General features: G+C 43.4%; 4 protein-coding genes across 4 annotated transcripts; 2 read left to right on the top strand and 2 right to left on the bottom strand.

The window, feature by feature from the left end:
• Positions 1-388: 388 nt before the first annotated feature.
• Positions 389-2,317, bottom strand: LOC128300764 (vascular endothelial growth factor receptor 1-like). Its single transcript, XM_053036952.1, has 5 exons — positions 2,269-2,317; positions 2,060-2,208; positions 1,517-1,982; positions 1,235-1,437; positions 389-1,162 (listed from the first exon to the last, which is right to left on the bottom strand). Exons 1-5 carry the CDS (start codon positions 2,315-2,317, stop codon positions 389-391), a joined length of 1,641 nt encoding a protein of 546 aa, XP_052892912.1.
• A 4,259-nt stretch (positions 2,318-6,576) lies between these two features.
• LOC128302429 (shematrin-like protein 2) lies at positions 6,577-7,173 on the top strand. The gene is made up of 2 exons (XM_053039251.1): positions 6,577-6,763; positions 6,827-7,173. The coding sequence occupies exons 1-2, from the start codon at positions 6,577-6,579 to the stop codon at positions 7,171-7,173; spliced, it is 534 nt and encodes a 177-aa protein (XP_052895211.1).
• Positions 7,174-8,744: 1,571 nt separating this feature from the next.
• LOC128302430 (keratin, type II cytoskeletal 1-like) lies at positions 8,745-9,705 on the top strand. The gene is made up of 2 exons (XM_053039252.1): positions 8,745-8,785; positions 9,238-9,705. Exon 2 carries the CDS (start codon positions 9,268-9,270, stop codon positions 9,703-9,705), a length of 438 nt encoding a protein of 145 aa, XP_052895212.1. The 5' UTR covers positions 8,745-8,785; positions 9,238-9,267.
• Positions 9,706-11,656: 1,951 nt separating this feature from the next.
• On the bottom strand, positions 11,657-12,349 carry LOC128304498 (uncharacterized). Its single transcript, XM_053041692.1, has 2 exons — positions 11,935-12,349; positions 11,657-11,847 (listed from the first exon to the last, which is right to left on the bottom strand). Exons 1-2 carry the CDS (start codon positions 12,174-12,176, stop codon positions 11,715-11,717), a joined length of 375 nt encoding a protein of 124 aa, XP_052897652.1. The 5' UTR covers positions 12,177-12,349; the 3' UTR covers positions 11,657-11,714.
• Between the last annotated feature and the right edge of the window lie 3,093 nt (positions 12,350-15,442).

The following is a 15,442-nucleotide window of genomic DNA, read 5'->3' as shown; positions in this document are numbered from 1 at the left end:
AGAGGAGCGCAGAAGCATCTAGGCGATCGAGAAGTAGGACAGTAGGCAGTCTTGCCGAGAGTCCAAACCTATCAATCAATATCTAGACTCATACAGAGCAGGAGCAGAGGCCGAACCTCCAGACGAAAGGCCTCTACATCCGCTCAATACGCACAGCGTAATAGGAGTATATTATGTCTCACGCTGTATCTTTCAATAATCGAATACATTCTCCACATTTGGTATGTAAAATCTACTTATCAATAAGAGTACTATGCGTCGTTAGTATCCTTTAATTGCGTTTCTAGTTCTGTTTGTCTTCTGAGAAGTTGTAGATACGCCTTCACACTCCAAAAAATAATGCCAATCATTAGCAATGCGACCAAACAGCCCGCTCCTATACCACCAATCAGCAACCACTGCGTTGGATCTGAAATAGAAGCGATACGTGATTAATACGTATCGATGTTTCGTCCAGCTTTAACTTGATCACACCTTCCACGACAATATGCCACGTTTTGATCGCCTTGCCCAAACGGCTTGCACCGATACATTTGTAGGTGGCTCCGATTTCGTCCGGCTCGAGCGAAATGAGGATAACATATCCTTGTTCGCTTCGCAAATGGTCGTCATTTTTGAACCACACAATATTCGGCGTTGGTGTTCCCTCGATGTCACATTCCAGCTTGTGCCGATCGCCGGATGCAATCGTTATGTTTACCGTATCGTTTACGCTGACAATGTGTGGTTTGGAAGGATATCGTATCCGCAAGTTCAATGTTTTTACCAGCACCGATCCGTTCTTGTTGTGCGCCACACAGGATATTACGTTTTGGGACGCGTTAGTAATGTACGTTCGGTACATAACAGTCCATGCATAGGCGGTCCTTTCCCCTATTCGACTGTCGTGATTTCCACTGTGACTTACAATAAACTGGTTGGTGAAATTATAAACATCCACCTGACACGCCATATTCACCATATCACCGTACAGCACCACATCCGTTGGAGAAACGACGCTAAACAGCATTGTGTCGAGAAAATTGCGTACGTACAGAAATGTTCCGGTCGATGACGTTCCCTGGCTACTCCAGGCCTGGCAGGTAACAATGCCGGGGCCATTTTCTATCGGCCAGGACGGTACGATTACTTCAAAGCTAGTTGTATAGTTGAACACGGAATGCTAGAATGAGTTCCATATTAGCACGAGATACTTTGGTCCAAAACCACATCCAAACGACCAGCGGAGACTTACGCGCGCTAGGTGTTGCGGAATGGTTGTGCTTTCGTTAGAGTGCTTTATCCGCAGCCCGTCTAAATGATCCATGCGCAATGGATTACATGGTGTATAGGAAAAGGTAATGTTTGGTGTAGGATACCCATATCCCCGGCACTCTAAGTTGATGTGTGTCGAACTGCTCAGCACATTGTAATTGTTCATGTGTACGGTAGGGGCTCCTGAAGTAAACGAACAGGGGAGACATTCAACCACAGATTACCATTGCCACGAAGAACAGGGGGTTTGTCTTCTATCTACCTCGTATCAAGATGTTCAGGCGAAATTGTTCCAGCTGTTGGTTGTGAAGAACTTTAATGGCGAACTGTCCACTAGCTTCCATCGTCGCGTTTCGCACGTAATACGACACCGTGTCAGATGATCGATTTTCGTAACACTCCCTAGCATACTTTAGGAAGTGATCACAGAAGCTAACAGTGGGTTTACGATCGATGTAAATTTCTGCATTGATGGGCGCGTGATAAAGGGCTAGTGAGAAGCTACCATGGCTCTGGACATCAAGCATACCAGCGCTCCCGGCAGCACTGTCTATGGGCTCCAGCGATGAATCGTCGTCGGTTACAGATACAACGAATAGTTTCAACCTGGCACAAACAGTTTCACTGGAACAGCAGCGATAACTGCCGACGTGATCGTTTGTCACCGATCGGATGGTTAGTGTCGCCCCATCCCTCGACAAGCGAACGGAGCTGGACGGGATTCGGGGCTGGAATAGAGCGAAACATGGGAAGTAATTACACTGTGGAGCTGACGCCGCTACTTGTGTAACGCTGCATATCGTACCTCGTACTGTGCATCGGATCCGTCGGATGAAAAATACCACTGCAAACTGTTATCCTTTGAGCCGGTGCTACATCTTAGTTCTACCTTGCGAAATTCGATCGCTATTCTTGGGCCACTAATAAGAATTGATGGCACCGATGAGCCATGCACTAATGAAGTAAAAATGCCATGTTAAGATGCAGCAGACAAAAAGACGGATCACTGCTTACCAAGACCGATCGCAACTAGGGGGAGAAATTTAACGAATAAGGCTACCATTGTGGGGCGCCAGATGAAACGATTGCCCACTTGCTTCACTAATTCGCCGGTACGTACACGCACTGAACGACACTGGTATACCCGTTAGGAATACTTTGTTTCTTCTGAGTTTTCAAATGGTCGGTCATCGCAGTCCAACCTACAAACACGCAATGATTCAAATTTAAATAAAGGTGGTTCACAGTTGAAAATGTCTTGTTGCATGTTTCACCAATTCAATATTGTTATCTTGGGTAACCTCTTTCGTGTGATGCACCTCTATTATTATTTAAGCATAAATATTTAATATTGATTTTATAATATCAAACCATAATTGTGGAGTCATAAGTATTTCGTTAGTTACAATTCACAATTTACGTGCTGTTTTAAATTCTTTGGTGCTTTTTTTTCTTCAATTTTTTGCACGAGCCAAAGTTGGTCCATCAAGAAAATGAGTCAATCACGCACAACATTCCATTAGTTGGCAACGAACTGGATTGAATTGCTGGATTGGATCAGTTTTTAGTAGTTTTTCTTTCCAAATTTTGCCTGAAAGGTACTTCAACCGTTGAACTGTCTAGACATGGTTAGTTCAAGTCTCGGGAGACGGACAGTTAGATCTGCCAGCTAAAGATTGTAACCTTGATGTTTAAATGTCTATAAGATTCGAATTAAAATAGACTATTGTCAGATTGGTGCAGATTTATGGACATTCAGGCCCAAATGCTTGGAGAGAGATAGAAAATTTAACTCTTTTGGAGTAGTTATATTTGAGTCAATGAGTCTGAGTGACTCACTCATCGAAATTTAAAGAATGTTGCCAATATGTCATTGTCACTTGTGTATTGGTCACAGCGCAGATTTTGCTTCTAAAGTAATTCACACTTGAGTTTATTAACTCATGAATGAGTTAAATCATTATTTCAATCGTGAGTTGAAGGTCGCCGTGAAGAGGTCAATTCTGAGTTCCGCCTCACACATGCATTAGTTAACTCATGAGTTAACAAAACTCACCGTGAGGAATAAAATCGATGTTGTTTTGAATGATTTAATTCTCTGTGAATGAGTTGAATCGCAAAGGAGTTATTAATACTGTTCTTGAAGAATTGAAATAATTCACTTTCTAGAAAGATTTGAGGAGCTCTGCTATTTCTGGCTTTCACTCCTTTCGTGTGAAGACCAGTGTGGCTACTAAATATAACATCGGGACACATCGAATGGGCATGATCAAACTTACTCGTACTAACATTAAAGTTAGGGTTATAGAATAATAATGCGCGACAATATTATATTGCGAACACAATATCATGTCGCAAAAAATAAATCTTCTACAAACGATGTTGCAATATATTGTTTAATTAGTTGATAGTGAATAAAAAGGCATGCTGTTAACAAAAAACAAAAACATCCACAACAATTGCATCACATCGTCTAATTCACACTGTCTCTAGGCGTTGGCAGCTATCATGACTAAGAGTCCACCCTTGAGCTGAGAACAGGGGTGTCATGAACCCTGCGACCTTCACTTTTGCTGGACGTGGCGGATGGTAGAAGTAATAAAATTTTCTCATCTGCTTCATTTGTAAACGGGCAATATAGATCACCCCTATGCGTCGCGTTGTTAAAGGTTTCGTTAGAACTGGAAGTAATTAGAGGTTGTGTTTGATTGCGGTTAAATTGAATTCGTGGAACCGCAAAATTACGGACCACAGTGAAGCTAAACAATAATAAGCATAATGATGTAAATGATCTGTTTCAAGGTTATTTAACCAACTCTAATATGATATTGATTTTTAGGCTGGTTTTTTTTGTAGTCACAATGACAAGTCAATGTAGCCCCCAAAGTGGACAATTACATAACAATCCATTTTTGAGTTTATCTGTTTCGTGGTTCGTGGTTTATAGTCCAAATGTTTAGAAAATTCTCATAAAATAATTGGTACCAGATACTCTGGTTGATCTGAAAGATCTTGATGTGATGCGATTATCATAATGACTAACAATTAAAATGGGGATTCACAAATGCCCAAAATTACCCTACAAATAAAAACGGATCGCTCCCGGTCTGGTTTAGTCAAGTTTCAAAACTCTTTTTACGAGCAATGGACGTCGGTTGCTTCGTTCCATTCCGCTGGGCTTTGGTAGCGGTGGGCCTGTTTCTTACCATTTGTCACAGCACGACAACAGCCGTCGAAGTAGGCGGCGGTGGTACTGGAAGGCAAGCAGCAACGATGGCTGCCGCCAGGCACACCGCATCCGATCACGTACGGGAAGTTCTTGGACATGTCTTCGGTCGGGACGATCGATCGTACTCCGGCAGCCACAGTTCGAGCACGAGCGACGAACGAAGTGACCACGGACGGCGATGGGACCGAAAGCGAGACACGTGTCGGTATGTGAGCCGATCGGGGAAGTTTTGCAAGTGTAACTGCTACGATCGTAACGATTGACAACATTCCGGGATTTTCGAACAACGTTGAATAAGGAGACACTTGTAACGGTGTAACTCGCGGTCTACTGTCTACTGGTCTCGCGGTGACTTGTCCTGGTAGAAGGATATCTTTCTGTGGAATATTGAAATAAAGATATCTAAACAATCGACCATCATGTATTCATTTTAAGAAATTATTTGGCTCTATTTATTAGACTTGCAGATGAATTTTCTTCCAACAAATTCTATATTCAATGCTTATCGACCACTTAATAACAGAGTTGCTCTTAAAGATTGTTATGGTGAATAAACCGGATGGTCCAACCTGGACACAATCACCACGGCTCTCACAGATGAGTGCCTGCATCCCGTGAGATGCTGTGGAGGTTCAGGATGAAGAGTGTCCAGCTGTGAAGGACACTCTCTCTCCGGCACGGCTGCGAGTAGGATTAAATAAAGCAAATGTAATGGAACCCGCGTGCACAGCCTCTTGATTTTTAGACTTATGACGACAGCACTTAACAAAGATAATATTTGTTTCTAATGCAAAAACGCTAAATTTATCAAAGTTTCGCTGGAAATGACACTTTTACCAGTTGGGTTGGGCCTCAAATAGAACGACTGCTCGATACGCTTACTCAAACGAGATAAGGTAAGCCTAATCGCAAACAAAACACGTCCAGTACGCGCTTCCCGAGTAATGTACTTGAAATGTGAAACGCCTGGTGAAGATATTAGCAGTTTCATAGTTCCCTCGTTCCCACTGGTTTTTGTAAGCCAACTTACAAATTATCTGTAGAATTTTATGTGAAAACATAACGACCGCCATTCGGTGGAATACGGGTCTGCCGCGACAGTGTGTAAAGCAGTTTCGTCTTTAATCTTGGGAGTAATTAATCGCTTTTTATAAAGGTTTGGCTTTTTTGTAGATATTGCTCTCTCCCTGTATAATGTTTTACTTTTATGCCTGTTCCTATTCGGTACAATCGATCGAGTTTTGGGGCTAGAAGCAGAATTGTTCTATTGACGCTATGAATGTGGGAATGCTGCGTTGAATGCTGCGGGAACAGAACGTTCTTGATGTGTAATACATAAGCAAAGTGCACGAATGATCACGATCACAGCTTAAAGTTGCTCTATCATGATGATTCCACTGCACGCGGGGCTAAACATGCTAATTCCGATTGCTTACTAGCCTCCCAAGTGACTCACAGCAGCTTCACTTAGCATCTCGGTGGCAGGATGGATACGGAGCCAATTCGGATGGCTTGTGTGTGTCTCCAATGTCAAGTTGACACCGTCCGCCTTCTCATTGCATCAACAAAGGCGACGCGCGGCGTACAAGAAACCGGTTAGGGTTTAACAAACTTTTACACGATTGGGAACTGCCCAGTGGCGGACGTGCATGCACAGGTTATTGCGCCTGGGCTCTGGTCTATTTCTAGACCATCGTACATGCTCGATTGGTACATGGCCAGTTATGTGAGATGCTTCCTACCTACCAAAAAATGCTACGCCTAATAGCTGCTTTATTAACACACGTCAAGACTCGTGTGTATTGTTTTGGAAGTTTATGATCCTCCGGTGTGGAGCTCTGCGACCTGCGGAGATGCAAATTTTTGGCCAGAACAATGTCTATCCTTGAAGGGAAAAGTTAGACCTTCACTACTAGCAAACGTTTTACTACCATATGATGTAATGAAACGTCGACAATGTAACGTATTGTTTGCTGATTGTGCGTGGAATTGGTTGGTTCTGCTATTTAAGAGATGGTCCAGGTCTTTTGGAAGACATTGCCGCTGTTACACACCGATCTGACGGGTGGAAACGAATTCGTATCACTTTAAAGATGAGATCTGTCGTGGTGTTTCTTCTCGTCGTGCTAGCTGCATCCTGCCACGGTACGACAACCGATCGTGAGGATATTGCCGGATCGAAAGACACCGCGCTGGCAACGTTCCTGCAGCCGCTGGAGGCAAAGTTACGTGAGGATCAATTCATTCCCGAACGTCGTTCCAGAGAATTAAGCTATTTTGGTAAATATTGCAGCGTGTGAAAGATGTGCCGGGACGTATCAGTCACGCTTGACTCTTTTTTAGGCACTGGCTATAGTTACCACCCGTACGGTGGCCATCACAATCCGTTGTACACGCCGTACAGTCAGCAAGGCATATACAGTCCCTACAATAGCCCGGCCTATGGTTTCGGCGGTACCCTGAACGGATACGGTGGTGGAGCTGCAGGGTTCGGTGGCTTTGGAGGTGGGAATGGTGGCTTTCTAGGCACTGGAGTTGGAGGGTACCCCGGAACGCAGTTCGGATACTCCGGGTTTGGACAGGGTACGGGAGCGTACCCTTACGCTGGTGGGTTTCATGTAGGCCAAAGTCCGTACGGTGGTTACGGCAGTCAGCTCGGAGGCTATTATAATCGAGGACTGTACGTTTGATGTCAAAGAATGCCGATCGTTTCGAGTGCTTTGGATAATGACTGACAAATAAAATTAAATTTTTAACTTGCTGCAAAAGGAACTTTCATAATTCACCTTAAATAGTAGCGGTAAGAAACACTTTTTTTTATTAGACTATATTCATTATTGTTAGTTGAGATCTAATCGAGATTTTTTGGTCAGGGAACAGGCAGAAATCGGAACATCTTCTTTTGGGGATCTTTATCTGGAAGAGGACAGCTGGTCTAAGGACTGCAAGATTATTACGGCAAAAGTCGAATCAAGTCGAATGAAATGAAGCAATTAAAGACGACCGAACACATATGGAAAGGTTGGTGGTATAGTGAGAAATCGATCGGACAACGGTGGCCCATACCCGAAATCAAACATCAAAGAAAGAACAACCTTAAGTAGACGAGGGAGTTGATGCCAAGATACCGAGAAGCTAAATGATATTGAATGCTAAATGATTGGGACCCAGAGGTAGTCAGGAGCACCAATCACAAAGATTACTTAGCCATCCTAGGTGCTGTAACGACAGTCAAGATGCACGCGGGGAATCTTAAGCAGTGCACAATGGTTGAGAATGAAGGACACCCAAAAGTTGGGGTACTCAAAATCTCAAAAATTGGCCGTGCGATACAGGCGAGGAGTTGACCCATAGTGTGAAAATTGGGTGTTGGGAGCCTGTACTTTTCTGCTTAGGATCTCCAAGGAGTTCAATCCACCCATGCCCAGTAGACGATCCTCTGAGGAATGTGCAAACAGACCCCTCGATGCTTGATTACCCAAGATTGGCTACTAGTAGAGCAATCTTATACAAGTGAGGAGTAAACAAAACTAGAATGCAGTTGTCTGTGTGTGAACTTCAAACGTGAAGATACGTATTGATTACATCCAAAACTCCAAAAGATCCGACAGAATAGTCAACGATTTAGTTGATAGCTTTAATGGTGTTTTTATGTTTACGGAAGTGAAAACATTCGGTTAGTCACTGGGGGGAATTCCTACACCGGCTGTTTAGTGCCGATAAGCTAAAATCCATCCAGTATCTCAACAACGCAGACAAACGGATGCTGCCATTACGACGCAGAAACGCCTCGTTCTATCGGTTCCCCGACTCGATCACCCTTAAAACATGATCTCCGTTGCTTTGAGTATCTCCACCTTTTTTTTTTCTTTTGGACGGTTGCGCGAGATTGCAAAGCTGCGAGTAGAAGAAACACATCCGCAAGCTGTAACGGCCTCGCAATCGAAACAAATGCTTTTGTTTTTCTCCATTTTCGGGGACATTCCGCGTTGGCTTTGCTGCAGACGAATGGGACGCAGGAATGTGCTCCACCATAATCGTGTCTACGCACCATCCGTCTAGTTGTCGTGTCGCATCTTGTACGCAACTCCTCCCACTCTCCCACGGTTTCTCTACCGTGGCGGGTCTCGGGACACCAACCGTCCACCGCGGTGGTGACTTTCGCGGGTTTTACGTGCGCTGTAGCGGTGTAGATTTGATATATAAAAACGATCATCACCGGGAGACGATCAAACGACGGGCAACGCTCGAGCAGACCACGGAAAGCTCCAAAGTTTCGCTAGCAAGGTTTTGATTCGTAAGGTAAGATATGCGTTTGTGTGCTTCCCGATGATAGACCGTGTGGCAGAACCATGCGAGAATGTGGGTTTTGTGATGCTTTTCGTTGCGCGAGTGCTAACGCGAGTGATCGTTTTGGGACGATAAACATAACAACATCTGCAAGTAACAGTGCGCTAATCGATCGTGTCCGCTTCACGAGTAGGGGATTTTATCTGTTAGAATGCGATTGTGCTACTGTTTCGGAAGGAAATAACGGAAGCAAACATTAGCGAAGGGGAAGAATTCTGGAAGCGTATTCTTCCGTTCAGACATCCAGAATTCAAACTGTTTGTTGACAGAGATTGTTTGTCGGTTTGTTGAGTGCTGATTGATCAAGAATTTGACGATCACGAACAGGAATTAGTGCACGGGACTTGTCGATCGTTTTTAAGTTCAATTGAATGACATTAATTGAAGGTTCTCCGTGTTCCTAGGTGATCGGACGACACTAACTCTCCCTAGCAATGAAGACTTGCTACAGTTTACTTGCTCTGGCCCTGATCGGCCTGGCAGTGGCTTATCCTGCGGAACAGCAGGAACAATCACCACAGCAGCAGGACCCACCTAACCCACAGCCAACCGTGGTGGACGAGGAACAGTTGGTGCCGGTAGAGGAAGGTGTCGCGACAGTTCCGGAAGCGCCAGAAACGGAAGGTCAACGAACGAAGCGTCATCTTGGATTCGGTGGCGTTGGTATTGGCGTTGGAATCGTCGGCGGTGGCTTCGGCGGCTTTGGTGGGTATCCCGGTGGATACGGATACGGGGGCGGTTTCTATCCCGGTGGATATGGTTACGGGGGTGGTTTCTATCCCGGTTTCGGATACGGTGGCTATCGGCGCTACGGATACCGGTATGGTGGATACGGATACGGCGGTGGCTTCGGAAGTCCCTACTACTTCTAAGCGGCTGTGTGTGATGATGTAATGAGAAAACCAAAAAAAATAAAAAAAAATAACAAACTGTGAAAAATAATTTAAAAATTGCCGCCTGGCGGTCGGGTAACATTGGCAGATGAAAGAGAAATTAGTGAGGGACCGACTTTTGTTTTCTTCTCGTGGGAAAGTAACCGTTTGACAGCCAGACAGCCAGACACAATTGTGGGATGGTTAAGTGTTTTTTTTTTGCCCCACTGAACGTCCCTGAACTGCCCCAAAATGGCACAAGGTCAAGATGGGCGGGAGCGGGGGCCTGTCAACCGCAAATTTTTGTGCATAAGATCCATTGCGAAAAAAGGTTCCCACGTGGTTTTGTGCCGACCCTAGCAATTTGTTTGCCACAGTTGGATGATCTTTCTGAAACGATCAAACGATTGCGTTTTAGCGTAATTAGTTTATTGCGACAAAATTAGGGCGTTGGGCTTTTGTTACTCTCCTGTGAGTTTATGCTCTGTTGGGTGGCTTTTTTATATAAGAAATTGATGCATTTCAACATTAAACGTTAAAACTTAACTATTTCAACATTTAACTATCGTGACATTATTTTATCGTGAATTTTTCATATAAATTACAAACCTGTTTTCCTTTAACGAACGACTGTAACGTTTAATATCGCCAGCAGTAGTTCGATCTTCTGTGTGAGAAATGTCATTGAGAAAAAAACAACCACAAACGCTAGATGTAATGACGCAAATGATGAGCGAAAACTATAAAGTCGTCGTGTAATGTATTGTCATTGCCTAGCCGCGTTGCATTTCCGTACTTCCTGCGGTGCATTGCACTTCTTGCACACGAGACCGGGGAATCACCGCCGGGTGGGCTTGGACAGAAGTTTACCTACACCCGTGTCGATCAATGAACGATCCCTCGCCACAAAACGCGCATGCATTGAGTGGTTTGATTTAGCGCTAATGGTGCTGCACCGTTGATTGGTTGCGAATAGCAGTGACCGGTTTTGTTTGGTCAGAAGTGACCGGTTTGTTTGGGAGAAAGTGTAAAAGGGGCCGTGCCGCGTAAACTTCAAAAAGGACGTTTAATAAGAATTTTTGCATTATGCATCGCAAAATATAACAAAGAAAGCGTTAATAAACTCCTTATTTATAATGAAATATTTCAAAGTTTCATTAAAAAAAAAACACAATAATGTTCCGTTAAAGTTTTACTGCTTAAAAGTGTTATAAAGTGGCTTAAAAGCTCAACAGCAGCATACATTATCATAAAGCTTGCCTGTACACAATAAAAAGTCAATTAAGGAATGGTTAACTTCATAGAATTAAAATGAAATTAACAAAGGCCGGACAGTAATGTAACCAAAGGAAGAATCAAAGCTCGTCTTGGATCTCTAATGTCCCTACAATGATGTAATACAACAAAGAAAGAAGGAGGGAGGTGTTTAATTTCGCATACCGTTGTTCAATGTTTTCTTATGGAATTCGAAGGAAATTACACTTTACTTCAATTGCTTTTTTGATTACTTTGTAAATCACACGCAGTTGAGTTTGGGTTTAATCGTTCTATCAAGGCTTTCTATCTTTTCTCTCTTCTTTGTCCATCAATTTATTATTCTTGAATACTAACTTCTTTTTATTTTTAAAATAATTTTTAATTAAACCTGATAGGAAAAAATATACTAAAAGTTAAAAGTTACAACTGTTTAATTATAAATACTTTTGTTTGCTTATTATTTTTTATTGTTTTCTTTTAAATATTTTTTAGAGAATTTTGCTTTTTTTAATAGAAAAGTTTCAGTAAAACGTCAATCGAAAATAACTGAATTCCATCCGAACTGAAGATATCGGAAATGAAAAAAAAAAATACGGAAACAAACTCAAACAGTAAAGAGAAAAATGAGATGTCCTTCGTTCAAGCTTACTTCCTTCGCAATTGAACCAACAAATTACATTGCTTTGTCATGCCGTATCACAATCGTTCTTTATTGGGTACTTTTGTAACATTACACTTTACACCTCCGCTGCTCAGTAGTATCCACCACGACGATAACCTCCGTATCCTCCATGGTGTCCACCATACCCGTATCCACCTCTGTAGCCTCCGTATCCTCCACCATAGCCTCCGTATCCTCCGTACCCACCGTATCCACCACGATATCTGGAAAAAGCGACAAGACAGACGAAGAATTATTACTCACCTATAGCAATTCCCGATTCCCGATGGACGAGAATGGTCGCTACCTACCCGCCGTAACCCCCGTAGCCACCGTACCGATGGTGTCGCTTCTCGCGGGCCACTTCGCCCAGATCCATCACGGACTGATCGTTAACCGCAACCATGTCTTCCAGCGTGAGTGGTTGCTGATCCTGCAGCGAGTCTTCCATCGCAACCATCGCCCCGTCCTGTTCCACCTGCTCCACCGGGACAGCTTCGCCAAATGTCACCATCACCAGCAGGAAGCTACAGCAGACGTACAACAGGTTCATCCTTACTGCACACTTACTCGTTGGAGTACACTTTTAAGCTCAAACGGACTTGCGTTCCCTTCCGATGCGGCGCCGTTGTCGTTCTAGATCGGTTTAGTGCAGGCCGGGAACATCGATGCCGTATTTATACTTGGCATGGCCCCTTACCGGATTGTGCCCGGTTCTGGGATTTTTGTTTTGTTTTTGCAACGGCATACACACAAGAACCTGCAGTGCGGCCTTTTATGCACACACGCGCACCCCGGCGATCGTATCGTTTGTCATCATCACACGACGCAGATCGCGGTGTGATGGCGCTTTGCGTGTCGCTTCCTGGTTGTTTACCCAACACCCGGCCCGTACTTACATATTGCTACCATGTAGCAGCAGGCTCCGATATCATTAGCCTCGCGCAGGGGGGAGATTGTGTTCGCAAAAGGGCAAACGCGTGCTGCCAAAAGGAACAGAGCTCAACGGTACGTTAGGCAACGAACCTGTTGATTATTGGTTTTAATCACACCCGCGGAACTGGATCAAATTTTTGTTTTCGCTTGACGATATACCCCCCCCCCCTCCCCCTTCTCCTTTCCCATCCTCGTACCCCTCCTTTCGGTCTTGACAAAAGGTTGACGGTTTGGTGTCGGATCGCAACCGCCGCCTGGCCCGTGGGTCGTTTGCCTTCGTGGTGGGAATTTTTGTGAATGATGTGCCGCATAACACATACGCCCGGCCCCGGGTAGCGGGTGAACCATAAACTCTCATGTTGAAGCTATCGGCGATATATCATCGTCTCGTTGGACGAGTTCCGATCGAGCATAGGGGTTTTCCCAAAATCTTCACCTTGTTTACAACATAATGACTGTGTGCGGTGGCTTTGGGTGGCCAACCAAGGACGGAAAATAGTCCAATGTCAACAAAGATGAGGCAAACAACTATGATTGATTCTTTTGATACCTTTCTGACGGTGTCACGATGATTCACGGCATCATTACTAAGCGCTTCTAATGCCGTAATGCTGTCTGACTTATTGAGCAATAGCAGCAAAACGACGAGTAAAAACGTAAACAGATAAATATGATTATTTTTATACAAAAGGTATAAGATAGAGAGAAGGGAGTAAACAAATACATAAGTAAATAAATATACAAGGAAATACATAACAAAACTAAGTAAATGGAAGAAATATTAAAGTTATAAATAAATAAGGGCAAAATATCTAACAAAATTGTATATTAGTTAACTAAAACTAATAATATTTTTTTTAAGTTAAAGTGTAAATATATTATTTACACTTTAACTTACTATTTACACTTTATAACATTTTTAAATTGTTTAGTTGTTTATTATTGTTGAGAAAAAAGTAGAACCCTAATACCTAAATAATACCATCAAAAAGAGCTAAAAACATAACGATTTATTGAAAATTCAACATGCATTTAAAAATATTTGCAATAAGCTTCAAAAGCGTGGCTGAATTATTGTCGCTAAACACTTAAATTTAAACAATATTAATTGTTGTTATACTTTCTAAAATTCTATCCCAGCATCAAACACAAAGAAAGTTGATCCTTCTTGGGCATTTTGTTTTTGTTCATAAAGCTCCTTAGAAGTCAGAAGCGGGCTCTGCTGTACAGACGACAAACTGGTATCTATAAACAGAAAATTCTCTACCCACATTAGCTATTCGCGTCAGCTATCGTCTGAGACGGATTTCTACCAAATTCGACACACTTCGAGCAATCTTGCGGCAAACAGTGTCCATTTCAAGTTCATCCCCACTGATCACACCGGATCGCATCGCTTTCCCCACCCACCAGTCGCAGACCAGTTATGTAAATGTAGACTTTTTCTTAAAAAAGACACACACAAACCAACCCCGTAGCAGCCGGCTGTGGGGGGCAACATCTGTGAGGCTCCAAAAAACCAACCGATTATTGCCAGTCATTTGCAGACAGTTCAACCGAACGGGTCAGGTGTCGCCGGCGCTGGTATCAGGACAATCGACCATGCTTCTGTAACATTGGTCCAAACGGGAAAAACAATCACCCCAAACATACGACCCACCATGAAGCTATGCTGTGCAGTGTTAGTGTTGCTGGTGGCGTTGCTCCATTTCGGCCACACGTTCACACCGATCGATTCCCCGGTCGACATGCTGGCGGAAGAGAGTCAGCTCAGCGGAGCGCAAACCGTTCCGGCGGTGCACGATGGTACGGTGCGGGAAAAGCGAGGACTCAAGTACCAGTATCACTACAAGGAAAAGAGCATCGGGGGCGGATTGTTGTTCCCGTTCAAGCAGACGGTCGAGAAGAAGGTACACATCAAGCATGGACACCATGGGCTGCTCGGCGGACACCAGTATCGCGAAGTGACGAAGGTCAAACAGTTTGGCTTCGGACGCTAATTAGGCGGTGAGCAACCGGACAACGAAACCGTTACGTGTTATTGCTCAATGATGTGGGATGAAGAAACAGCTGATTTTGTTATTTACTTCGCCCGTACGGCATCAAGGTCAGCATGATAATGCAGTGTGAACGAATGCAGTGTGGTGCGTGGAAAACGACTGCGATGAGTGAGCGCGAAAGGTGTAACCGGTGGAAAATTAAAGCAAGTCTGACCTGGAAATAGCGTGGATGCATGGAAGGGTTGAAGGTGTGTAATAAAACGAATTTATTTTTGTAAAAATTGTGTTTTGTTTTTTAACCTTATTAATAGCATTTATAATAATCATTCGAACATCACTTAGCAAATGTACTAAATATTTTTTTAAAACATACAGCATACAGCATACAGAATTGATTTACTCTAGTAATCCAGGTTAATAGGGGATTTAGGGCATTTTCGATCATCCCAGGACGATCATTCGAATTATTGCTTTAAAACAATCTGCAGCTCTCACATGTATATAGTATCTTCATGCCAAAGTAAAAGATTTACAGTATAAGTGTAAACTCTTTTAAAATGGATGCTGCCTCCTGACGAAGATGTTATGAAAGAGTTGAATCTGTAACTTTCCAATTAATTGGGTCGAAAACTTCTTCGTGGCGTAACGACCTACGGTGGCATCCGGCTACGGCAAGGACTGACTATCCGGCTACGTGGTAAAATAAGTCGATACGGCCTGGCCATTCTACCGAAACAAAAAAAACGACCTACTATAGACCATACCTGCTATTTTCTGGCTTAGTAGACTTATTTTTTCCCGTAGCCAGATAGTCGGATTACGTTGGAACGGCCAGGATAAGATTTTGGCATCACAAAAAATACAAAATAATTTGTAAATAATG

Source organism: Anopheles moucheti, chromosome 3 (genome assembly GCF_943734755.1).
Source record: "Anopheles moucheti chromosome 3, idAnoMoucSN_F20_07, whole genome shotgun sequence".
Classification (NCBI taxonomy): domain Eukaryota; kingdom Metazoa; phylum Arthropoda; class Insecta; order Diptera; family Culicidae; genus Anopheles; species Anopheles moucheti.
This window is presented reverse-complemented; position numbering and strand designations above follow the sequence as displayed.

What these genes read in the sequence shown, in the direction of transcription:
- LOC128300764 (XM_053036952.1), bottom strand. Translation starts at nt 2,317, where the DNA reads ATGGTAGCCTTATTCGTTAAATTTCTCCCCCTAGTTGCGATCGGTCTT. An exon ending in CCTAGTTGCGATCGGTCTTG is followed by an intron (nt 2,209 to 2,268) that starts GTAAGCAGTGAT and finishes TTACTTCATTAG; the next exon opens with TGCATGGCTCATCGGTGCCA. An exon ending in CCTGAACATCTTGATACGAG is followed by an intron (nt 1,438 to 1,516) that starts GTAGATAGAAGA and finishes CGTTTACTTCAG; the next exon opens with GAGCCCCTACCGTACACATG.
- LOC128302429 (XM_053039251.1), top strand. Translation starts at nt 6,577, where the DNA reads ATGAGATCTGTCGTGGTGTTTCTTCTCGTCGTGCTAGCTGCATCCTGC. An exon ending in CAGAGAATTAAGCTATTTTG is followed by an intron (nt 6,764 to 6,826) that starts GTAAATATTGCA and finishes ACTCTTTTTTAG; the next exon opens with GCACTGGCTATAGTTACCAC.
- LOC128302430 (XM_053039252.1), top strand. Translation starts at nt 9,268, where the DNA reads ATGAAGACTTGCTACAGTTTACTTGCTCTGGCCCTGATCGGCCTGGCA.
- LOC128304498 (XM_053041692.1), bottom strand. Translation starts at nt 12,176, where the DNA reads ATGAACCTGTTGTACGTCTGCTGTAGCTTCCTGCTGGTGATGGTGACA. An exon ending in GGCTACGGGGGTTACGGCGG is followed by an intron (nt 11,848 to 11,934) that starts GTAGGTAGCGAC and finishes CGCTTTTTCCAG; the next exon opens with ATATCGTGGTGGATACGGTG.